At 41.1% G+C, this 11,652-nt stretch overlaps 1 protein-coding gene across 2 annotated transcripts in view; it reads left to right on the top strand.

Annotated features, from left to right (window-relative positions):
* The first annotated feature begins 7,610 nt into the window (after positions 1-7,610).
* SMC4 (structural maintenance of chromosomes 4) overlaps positions 7,611-11,652 on the top strand; it is a 33,811-nt gene continuing 29,769 nt past the window's right edge. The window contains exons 1-4 of one of the 2 annotated variants that reach the window (XM_070374015.1): positions 7,611-7,729; positions 8,840-8,983; positions 9,814-9,992; positions 10,449-10,640. In XM_070374015.1, the coding sequence (XP_070230116.1) occupies positions 8,845-8,983; positions 9,814-9,992; positions 10,449-10,640 (510 nt within the window). In that variant the 5' untranslated portion in view covers positions 7,611-7,729; positions 8,840-8,844. Of the gene's footprint in view, positions 7,735-8,839; positions 8,984-9,813; positions 9,993-10,448; positions 10,641-11,652 lie in introns of both variants that reach the window. The other variant, XM_070374024.1, reaches the window with a different exon arrangement.

The raw sequence follows: 11,652 nt of genomic DNA, 5'->3' as shown, positions 1-11,652 counted from the left end.
TCCAGGGACCGATTCAAACACCTAATAAACAATGGGAACAGGCTTGGCAGTATAGTTCAATTACTAAAGACCTCCAACCCCCACCCTATTCCAACTCTTGTATGTATTTGAAGTGTATGTATTGGGGCTTCCCAGGTATGTATAAGGAGTGGTATTCACATTTCCTTGCAATTCTAGCTCTAAGTAGAGCTAGCTATACTTTAATCTTATTCATATTGGTTATATTTATAATCCAGGATGGCCGAATAACTTTGAGCCAATAAACCATGTGACTCACAAAATTAAAAATAAGCAGTCATCTTTAATTCATCCTTTTAATTCAACTAGCTGAGAAAAAATCACATTCAACTGACAAACTAGAATGCTGTACAGCTATTTAAAAAATGAGATGAATCTATATGTATTGATACAAAAAGATGTCTATAATATCTTAAATTACAAAAATAAACTATACAGCAGTATTATGTAACTCAATCTCTTTTGTGATAAAAAAAAATACGAGCGGAGGAGATATATACTCAAGTTAGTCGATACTAAAATGTTTTTCTCAAAAGATGTGCAAGACACTTAATGGAGGCTTTGTAAGGGTAGAGACACTGGTGAGAAAAGGGAAGCTTTTAATCCTCATTTCATACTATTCTATACTGTTTGAAGTTATCAAGTTCATAATATTTTATCCATACATTTATAGTTTTAACATAGGAATATCTGAATGATATGTTCATGGCTTAGTTTTGCTTTTTTTTCTTTAAGCATTTCTGCATTAAAAAAAAATAAATGTTATTTTACATAAGATTCACTATTCCCATTCTCTTTGCAATTTCTACTGCATTTGACACACTTCTTACTGAAACCTTCACTCCGTGATCTTCCAAACACTGTACTTTGTTTTTTTCTATATACAAAATGAGGCTAATAATACCTACCTCACAGGTTGGTTATGATGTTAAATGAGATAGAGTAGACATGAGATTGGGGGGGGGGGAAGATATCTTACAAATGTCCAGTAGATTGCCTGAAACATAGGAAGAACTTAACTATTTGCTATTTGTAGTGAAAACTGGTGTTTCATTCAGTTCAGTTCAGTCACTCAGTCATGTCCGACTCTTTGCGACCCCCTGAATTGCAGCACGCCAGGCCTCCCTGTCCATCACAAACTCCCAGAGTTCACTCAGACTCAAGTCCATCGAGTCAGTGATGCCATCCAGCCATCTCATCCTCTGTCGTCCCCTTCTCCTCCTGCCCTCAATCCCTCCCAGCATCACAGTCTTTTCCAATGAGTCAACTCTTCGCATGAGGTGGCCAAAGTACTGCAGTTTCAGCTTTAGCATCATTCCTTCCAAAGAAATCCCAGGGCTGATCTCCTTCAGAATGGACTGGTTGGATCTCCTTGCAGTCCAAGGGACTCTCAAGAGTCTTCTCCAACACCACAGTTCAAAAGCATCAATTCTTCAGTGCTCAGCTTTCTTCACAGTCCAACTCTCACATCCACACATGACCACTGGAAAAACCATAGCCTTGACTAGACGAACCTTTGTTGGCAAAGTAATGTCTCTGCTTTTCAATACGCTATCTAGGTTGGTCAAAACTTTCCTTCTAAGGAGTAAGCGCCTTTTAATTTCATGGCTGCAGTCCCCATCTGCACTGATTTTGGAGCCCAAAGAAATAAAGTCTGACACTGTTTCCACTGTTTCCCCATCTATTTGCCATGAAGTGATGGGACCAGATGCCATGATCTTCGTTTTCTGAATGCTGAGTTTTAAGCCAACTTTTTCACTCTCCTCTTTCACTTTCATCAAGCAGCTTTTTAGTTCCTCTTCACTTTCTGCAATAAGGGTGGTATCATCTGCATATCAGAGGTTATTGATATTTCTCGCGGCAATCTTGATTCTAGCTTGTGCTTCTTCCAGCCCAGTGTTTCTCATGATGTACTCTGCATGCATAAGTTAAATAAGCAGAGTGACAATATACAGCCTTGACGTACTCCTTTTCCTATTTGGAACCAGTCTGTTATTCCATGTCCAGTTCTAACTGTTGCTTCCTGACCTGCATACAAATTTCTCAAGAGGCAGGTCAGGTGGTCTGGTATTCCCATCTCTTGAAGAATTTTCCACAGTTGATTGTGATCCACACAGTCAAAGGCTTTGGCATAGTCAATAAAACAGAAATAGATGTTTTTCTGGAACTCTCTTGCTTTTTCCATGATCCAGTGGATGTTGGCAATTTGATCTCTGGTTCCTCTGCCTTTTCTAAAACCAGCTTGAACATCTGGAAGTTCACAGTTCACATATTGCTGAAGCCTGGCTTGGAGAATTTTGAGCATTACTTTACTAGCGTGTGAGATGAGTGCAATTGTGCGGTAGTTTGAGCATTCTTTGGCATTGTCTTTCTTAGAGATTGGAATGAAAACTGACCTTTTCCAGTCCTGTGGCCACTGATGAGTTTCCCAAATTTGCTGGCATATTGAGTGCAGCACTTTCACAGCATCATCTTTTACGATTTGAAATAGCTCAACTGGAATTCCATCACCTCCACTAGCTTTGTTCATAGTGATGCTTTCTAAGGCCCACGTGACTTCACATTGCAGGATGTCTGGCTCTAGGTGAGTGATCACACCATCGTGATTATCTTGGTCGAGAAGATCTTTTTTGTACAGTTCTTCTGTGGATTATTGCCATCTCTTCTTAATATCTTCTGCTTCTGTTAGGTCCATACCATTTCTGTCCTTTATTGAGCCCATCTTTGCATGCAATGTTCCCTTGGTATCTCTAATTTTCTTGAAGAGATCTCTAGTCTTTCCCATTCTGTTGTTTTCCTCTATTTCTTTGCACTGATTGCTGAAGAACGCTTTCTTATCTCTTCTTGCTATTCTTTGGAACTCTACATTCAGATATTTATCTTTCCTTTTCTCCTTTGCTTTTCACTTCTCTTCTTTTCACAGCTATTTGTAAGGCCTCCCCAGACAGCCATTTTGCTTTTTTGCATTTCTTTTCCTTGGGGATGGTCTTGATCCCTGTCTCCTGTACAATGTCACGAACCTCAGTCCATAGTTTATCAAGCACTCTATCAGATCTAGTCCCTTAAATCTATTTCTCACTTCCACTGTATAATCATAAGGGATTTGATTTAGGTCATACCAAAATGGTCTAGTGGTTTTCCCTACTTTCTTTAAGTCTGAATTTGGCAATAAGGAGTTCATGATCTGAGCCACAGTCAGCGCCTGGTCTTGTTTTTGTTGACTGTATAGAGCTTCTCCATCTTTGGCTGCAAAGAATATAATCAATCTGATTTCAGTGTTGACCATCTGTCCATGTGTAGAGTCTTTTCTTGTGTTGTTCGAAGAGGGTGTTTGCTATTACCAGTATATTTTCTTGGCAAAACTCTATTAGTCTTTGTCCTGCTTCATTCTGTATTCCAAGGCCAAACTTGCCTGTTACTCCACGTGTTTCTTGACTTCCTACTTTTGCATTCCAGTCCCCTATAATGAAAAGGACATCTTTTTTGGTGTTAGTTCTAAAAGGTCTTGTAAGTCTTCATAGAACCGTTCAACTTCAGCTTCTTCAGCATTACTGGTTGGGGCATAGACTTGGATTACTGTGATACTGAATGGTTTGCCTTGGAAACGAACACAGATCATTCTGTCGTTTTTAAGATTGCATCCAAGTACTGCATTTTGGACTCTTTTGTTGACCATGATGGCTACTCCATTTCTTCTGAGGTATTCCTGCCCACAGGAGTAGATATAATGGTCATCTGAGTTAAATTCACCCATTTCAGTCCATTTTAGTTTGCTGATTCCTAGAATGTCGACACTCGCTCTTGCCATCTCTTGTTTGACCACTTCCAACTTGCCTTGATTCATGGACCTGACATTCCAGGCTCCTATGCAATATTGCTCTTTACAGCATTGGACCTTGCTTCTATCACCAGTCACATCCACAACTGGGTACTGTTTTTGCTTTGGCTCCATCCCTTCATTCTTTCTGGAGTTATTTCTCCACTGATCTCCAGTAGCATATTGGACACCTACTGACCTGGGGAGTTCCTCTTTCAGTATCCTATCATTTTGCCTTTTCATACTGTTCATGGGGTTCTCAAGGCAAGAATACTGAAGTGGTTTGGCATTCCCTTCTCCAGTGGATCACATTCTGTCAGACTCTCCACCATGACCCGCCCGTCTTGGGTGGCCCCACGGGCATGGCTTAGTTTCATTGAGTTAGAAAGGGTGTTTCATCACCCTTCATATATTCACTCTGTTCTGAGCTACAAAGAATTTCTTCTTGGAATACCACTTACTCCCTCTTAGCCCATATGGCTTAAGTGGAGTCAGCATGAGACCTAGGCTTAAGTCAATTAGAGCTTTCCGAAGGAAACTTTTATTCAAGTAAAAGATAGGGAAGAAAAACTCTCTTTAACTTTCCAGGTCTTCAAGTTTAGATTCAAGGCAAGAGTTACTATAACTATCTTACCACACCAAGGGGAGAGCATGGTGGTGTTAGAGGCCACTATGTGAGGTCTGAGAATAATGCCAAGACATGGGAACATAAAGCAGAGCAAAGAAACACAGTCCTAGTTCTTTCTTTGAATATGGAATCCAGTTATACTCACCTAACTTCTTGCTTACGGAAGCTATTTTTTTTCCTCAAGACAATTTGGATTCGGTCTTCTGTCACATATTATTATATGATGACAAAATTTAACTATGCACTTAAAGAACTGCAGATGTTAATTTTAATTCTATTCCAATTTTTCCCCTTGAACTTATTTATTCCCATGGGGTACAACTTTTTAAAATACAAAAAGTAGGGTTCTCTTCTCGAACTGCCTGAAATTATAGATAATGGCTGTTAGTAGATGATTTTGGACCAGAAAGATGAGACTTGGTTATACTTTCCAAGGTGGTTTTAACTTGAGTCCATCCCAACAGAACCAGCTCCTTTTTATGCAAAGTACTAGTAAGGATCAATCAAGAGGGAGTAAGTCTACCTCTCGTGACCCTAATCTCTTCTCAGATCACTTCTTCACTTATTCTGAGTGTCCTACTTTCACTCTAGATTTGTCTCCACTATAGCTGTTGGTTATCAATGTCTGTTCTACATTATCAATCTGAGTTAAGCCTGTTTAAAAAGTATTTATTTTGTTTAAAAAGTATTTGTGGTTAGGTTCAACTAAATCTAAAGCTATTGGTCACTTTATTGACTTTCTGAAATTACATTTCTGATCAGTCACTAAGACCAAACATTATTTACAACAACCATCAAAGGTAGTAAAACTAAGATTTATTTCTGACTTATCTTTCTTATCCCCTCATCACTAATCCAGAGATTCACAAAGAATACTATCTAACTTTAAGAACTCAGACTATTAACTGTTAAATGTGTCCAGATTTTTACCATTCTACTGCATAGGCACCTCTTACCTCCTACATGGAAAAGTGGACAGTAACAATCTAAGCCATGCTTGATCTCAGTCTCTTTCTCTTTTCACACATCCCACATAACTGTTAACTTTTTTTAACCAAGTCACTCCATAGCTCAAAATTTTTCTAATATTTTGAAGATTTATCAATCTAATATCCTTGACCTGGTTTTCAAGACTCTTCACAAACTAACCTTCTTCTAACTTGACATCCCATTATTCAACCTTAGCATATACCCTAACAAGGTCTATGTTATAAACACAGCAATATCAAATGCATGCAGTGTGTATGTTAGATGAACAATCATAAACAATCCTATGCGGTAGGTATTATATGCTGGTTTCATAATAAACAGAGTTTGACAAACTGAGTACATTGTCTAAGTAGGTAGCTTTAAAAAAATGATGAGACTTGGGATTCTGTTATCTGTTACATCCTTCTCCTACATGGTGCTCTGTCTCCCATATACATTACTCAATTTGGTCTAGTCTTTGCTTTTTTTCAGGGTTAATATCTCTCCAACTTGGGTTTAGTAGTGTTTGACTTGAAAATCCAAAAGATTCCACATGATTTCAAACAGAACTGATGTACATGTTCTGGTACAGCTACCAACCAAATTTTTCATTGAGCTTTACTGTCTGTAGTTTGTCTTATGAAAATAATTTTTTTCAACTACAAATAAAAAAAGTGTATTACAATACTGAGTCAATGTTTATTCAAATCACTTTAGTCTCTCAACCTCACGGAATTCTTACACTTGAGGGGAGTGTCTTCCACACCTTCAACTCTTGAGAATCACTGAACCTTAACATGATGCTCCTCAGGGAAGAATCATACTTTCTTACTTAGAATGACAATGTAAATTCACTCAATAAAGATTTATTGGGGCCTCAGTATGCCAAGTCCTAAGTATGCAAAAGTTAAAAGGGGGAATAAAAGAGGTTCCCAGTTCTCAGTCAAGTACTTAAGAGTCTCTGAATAAATGTTTGTTGGACGTATTCAGATCAATTAATGGTTAACAGTGCGATGGGATAGGACCAAGTTTAAGAATCTGATCAAAGTCCTGGAAAAACTAACTCCCCAGAAAAATTCACAAGCACACAGAATTCTGTACTCAATTCCGGGGGCGGGTGGGGGCTGGGGTAGTGGAGAAGTAGTATGAACTTCTCTGAACCCCAATCACCTACTACCAGATCCACAAACTCTTAGTTAAAAATCCATTAACAAAACTAAATTATCTGGGAACAGGAATACTTGCTCAATAATCCTGATTATGCCCGAGAGTGCAGTGTATACAGAAGCTACTTAAGAAATATCTGCTGATCAATAATTTCCCCATAACCAGACGACACCAGCAAATCGTTTCTTCCATTACAGAGTCTTCCAGTCGAATGATTTTAAAAACTCAAAACCCCTTTTCACTAGTGACATTAATGACCTAATACCAATAACTCGAAATCATTATTTGCTATTCCCTACACGATCATTCACCAATCCAGATCTTCTCTCCTCCGTGTTGCCCCTCTGCTCCCTCCAAATTCAGGGCTTCCTCCTTCGCATCCCAAAAGCTAAGTCCAGAGCGCCCAGTGAGACGGGAAATAACCGATGCTCCACGCCGCACACACTGTCAAAGCAGGGAAGGTGAATCCAGTAAAGGCCACAACTTCCAAATCCTTTCCTCAACTCTCGCTTGGAAGTAAACAGACTTACCTTAAGTTCCAGGAAAGAGGGGTCGATCTTTCTCACAGAACTGAGACCAGTTACCAAGAAGCAGCGGACCGCCCTGTCACCATAGCGACTTCTCAGAGCTAAGCTGACTCCCTCTTCGCGCGATACTTCCCCTCAGAGCGTCACCCGAGCGGGCCTGAGACCCCGCCCCGCAGTGGGCACGCCCTCTTCTAAAGGGACGTTATTGGACGACTGATCCTTGACTTAAACTGTAGGGCGAATTCCACTTATCTTTCTCAAAATTCGCAAGTTTTAAAAAAAAAATTTATAAGAGTGCTATTGCCGTAGGGCCACGGAAAACATTGTTTCGCTTTTTTCACCTAGTAGAAAACGTTCCCTGCAGCTTGGGTCCCGCCAGGAGTTCGCGCATGCGCGTAAGGTATCAGAAGATGGCGATAATCGCCGCATTTTTTTCAAATTAGTGGTTCCCAGAAAGCATTGCGCGCGTTTGTAACGAATTTCCGTTCGAGTTTGTATTTTAGGCGCCATTTTCGAGTGAAGGACCCGGAGCCGAAACACCGGTAGGAACCGGGGGGCCTATACAACCGTTTCCAGCCTCGGTCTGAGTGGACTATCCTGCAGGTAAAGTACGTCTTTTCCTGATCGGTTGTCACACTCTCACTTCCTGCTCGGTCCGCAGGCGCCTGGAAAGAGGCCTTGAGCTGGAGCAGCCGAAGTCTAGGCTGAGGCTGCCTCGGGGAGATTTCGCTCGCTGTCACCCCTCCCCCCTCAGTCGCTCCCCGGCGGTCGAAGCTCCCGCGCGCTTCTCCCGGGCGCCACTTCTCTGAGCTACTTAAGCGTCGATGGTGGGATTGGGGCCGCGGGGCTGGGGGCCCTCTCAGCCCTCGCGGACCTTTTCTTAGAAATCTTGGTCGGACTACGGCGTCGCCCCCTGTCCCGGCCCGCTACCCGTTTCTCTTCTCCCGAGGGACTAACCACTAGCTCTGAGCCCTTACTGGTGGCCTTTCGTAGTTTATTGTCCAGCGGGATTCGCCGCGGACCTCAGGGACAAACCCCTGCCACCCCAAGGTGATGGAAGCGGAGTTGGCGCTGCCGGCTTCCGATTTGAAAATCGCGAGCGGTCGACCCCAGCCGCCGGTCCCCGGCCGGCGAGTAGAAGGAGACCTCAAAGCCCCCGAGCCGCCAGCCGCGCCAAGGGCTATGGCGGGGAGAGGAGGTGGGCGGCGAACCGCCTCTTCGTTCCCGACTGCTCTGCCAAGAGTTGAGAACCCCTCAAACCTAAAGCTAGTACGGACTCGGAGACAAGAGTCTGTGCGCTTTGATCCCCAGCCCCGAGAGTGTGGGAATGTCCGTAAATGTCGGCGTGCGGGATATAACTTCGTTTAGAAATGACGTTACAGTATTCTCACACATTTACACTGTGGGCGGAGGAGGGGGACATTAAAAAAATAAAAAGAACCTAAGCAGTTGCTCTCTTTGCTGGCTCCGCAAAGCACGTCTAGGAACTTGCTTAGAACTTGAGAGAGCGAATCCCGCCTTCCTGGCACTTGAGTTTTTTGTGCCTTCTTTCCCGAGGACTCGCTGGCGTTGCGCGGGGTTTTTAAACGGAGCCCTAGAAAACGGGTGGACAAAGTTTTACCCGAGTGGGACGGGTGGCGGGCCGGCGGGGAACTTGACGGCACGGCCGGCCGCCCGCGGGTTGACTTGCTCCCGGCTTTCCCTCGGCTCCAGCGACCATGCCCCGTAAAGGCACCCAGCCCTCCACTGCCCATCGCAGAGAGGAAGGGCCGCCGCGGTCCCCGGACGGCACCAGCAGCGACGCGGAGCCGGATCCGCCGCCCGGCCGCGCGAGGAGCCAGGCGCTGGCCACCGCAGGTGAGTGGCCCTTCGCGACGCCGAGGGCAAGCGCGTGGAGACCCGGCACCCAACCCGGGACGGTTGGTATTCCAGGGCGCGGACGAAAAGGGCTGCGGGGTTGACACCCGAAGGTCAAGAAAGCGATTTTCACAGATTCGACAGTGTGAAATTTCGGTTAACGGTGCTGGAGGGATGGGGGCTAGTAAATAGCTAAAATTCTGAACTTCTGTTCATTGTCTTATGTTTCCGCGGAAATCGACACGGTCAGCCAGAGTGGACTTTTTTCAGTGTCAGCGTGACTATTTGTTAATATGATGAAAAGTTGCTTGATCGTACAACTTCACCTCGGTGATCTTAAATTGCAAAGAGAAGATAATTTGCACCTACGCCCGCACTCGCCGTGGGTTTTGTGAGTCCAGGAATTGAGTGACATGAAACCCCTGTAACTGTCACGGGAGCTCGCCAGTGTCCAAAGTTAGGGTTCCAGATGCTTAACAGATACTGAGAGTTGAATCTAGAGCTGTAGGATTTGACCACCTGTTTAGGCAGGGACTCAAGTGATTGTGGATTTTCCAGATTTGCATTACGATGTAGTGTATTGACTCCTAAAAGGTATATTTCTATAGAATTTTGTGACTGATGGCATCTCTTTCAAAAATTTTCTTTTGTCATAAGACAAAGCCTAAAGACTGTTACCCTTTGTGAATGTAAGATAATACTGTATTTGAGTGAAAAATAGAGATTCCTAGGTTTCATAAATGACATCTCCAAAGATTAGCAGGCTAACAAATTGCACTGATGCAGGCTTCCCCTCTCCCCCTTTTTTTCCTTTCCTTTGACTGACTTAGAAACTCCAAGTGAGGAAATTGATAATAGAAGTTTAGAAGAGATTTTGAATAGCATCCCTCCTCCCCCACCTCCTGCAATGACCAATGAACCTGGAGCTCCTCGTCTTATGATAACTCATATTGTAAACCAGAACTTCAAATCTTACGCTGGGGAAAAAATTCTGGGACCTTTCCATAAGGTATTTGACCATTTTTAAATAGCTGTTGTAAGGTAATGCATCTTTATTACAAACTGTTTCAGTTTTGTAGTTATTGTATATCCTAATTGAGAAATACATGGTGTAGTTTCTGTGCTTTTAACTACTGAAATTGGCTTTTGTTTATCTGATTATCTTTTGGTACCTTTCTTTATAAAGTTCTCCTCACTGAATAGAATTTGGGTTTTATGTTTGAAAAGAATATTTTCTTTTTAACTCTAAGAATGAATTTTGTAAAAAGTCTGAGTCAAAATTAGAACATGATCTTATTTAAAGTGTTGAAACTTGTAACATACAAGACATGATCTATGAAAACTATCTTCTAGCTGCAAAAGCTTTTTAAATACTTGTAGTTTTGCTGCAAGTTAAATCATTTTAAATTGAAATCAGTAGTATAACCTTTTTAACTTTTTTTTTTTTCCTGTTCTTTTTATGCAGCGATTTTCCTGTATTATTGGGCCAAATGGCAGTGGCAAATCCAATGTTATTGATTCTATGCTTTTTGTGTTTGGCTATCGAGCACAAAAAATAAGATCTAAAAAACTCTCAGTTCTAATACACAATTCTGATGAACATAAGGATATTCAGAGTTGCACTGTAGCTGTTCATTTTCAAAAGATAATTGATAAGGTAAGGGATTTTGTTTAGTTATTTGCATCTTCCAAGTAAGGAAGACAGAATTTCAGTGCATTACACATTTTATTATTTTGGGCTTAAATTAGCTTGTAAAAATTAGTATATGGTTAAAGCAGAACCAATACTGATTTCATTGCCTCCGTGATCATATTTTCTTTTTGAGGTGTGATGGTGGCGGTTAAACTTAAAATATTAAAATTTAGTTAGGGAAATGAATTATAAGTAGCTCATAATAATACCTTTTGAGCAGTTCTAGTATCTTGAGTGCCAATTTTGCATTCTTTTATTATAAATTTTGGATTTGTTTTTATAAAGTTACGTTTTCATTGCTTTCAGATAAGTTACCTAAACTTGAAAATGTAAGTTGACTAATTTTACCATCTCCGTTATTTCAATTCACGTTAAAGTTAGTAGGAATCTGTATGTGTGATATGAAAGAACTTTGCTTTCGTATCAGCTACCCTTTTAAAACAGCAGAAGGATAAGCTAACTTTTTTTTTTTTCTCTAAAAGGAGACAGACATAAAATGCCTATTTGGGTTATTTACATGGCTTTGTTGATACTGGGGTTTTTTCTCTTCTGTTTGGGAATTCCTAGTTCAAAACTGGCTGGAACCTAAAAATGTAGAAAACTAATTACATAACGAAATGAGGATGTGATTTGGCCTCTAAGTCTTGTTTTTAACTTTAATGTAAAGAGCTTTAAATAAATCTACGTGGTGGTATAAATTTTAATTTTGTTTCTTAGTGCCTTTCTGTTATACAGTTTGGGTTGGAAAGTAGATACCCAGTAAATTAGATTTGATTTTTTAGCTTATTAATTACACTTGATTTGTGTGAAGTTTAAAAGTCATGGTTTCAAAATGACATAGTTTTTAAAGGAAAGCAAGTTTTAATGTTAAAGCAGATTTGCCCTTCGTTTCTTTTTGTTTGATTAAAAAACAGGGGAATATAGTTGTCAGTTCTTTGCAGTTCTTTTTACCTTTAATTGATGGCTTATTTTTCAC

Source organism: Bos mutus, chromosome 1 (genome assembly GCF_027580195.1).
Source record: "Bos mutus isolate GX-2022 chromosome 1, NWIPB_WYAK_1.1, whole genome shotgun sequence".
Taxonomy (NCBI): Eukaryota; Metazoa; Chordata; class Mammalia; order Artiodactyla; family Bovidae; genus Bos; species Bos mutus.
This window is presented reverse-complemented; position numbering and strand designations above follow the sequence as displayed.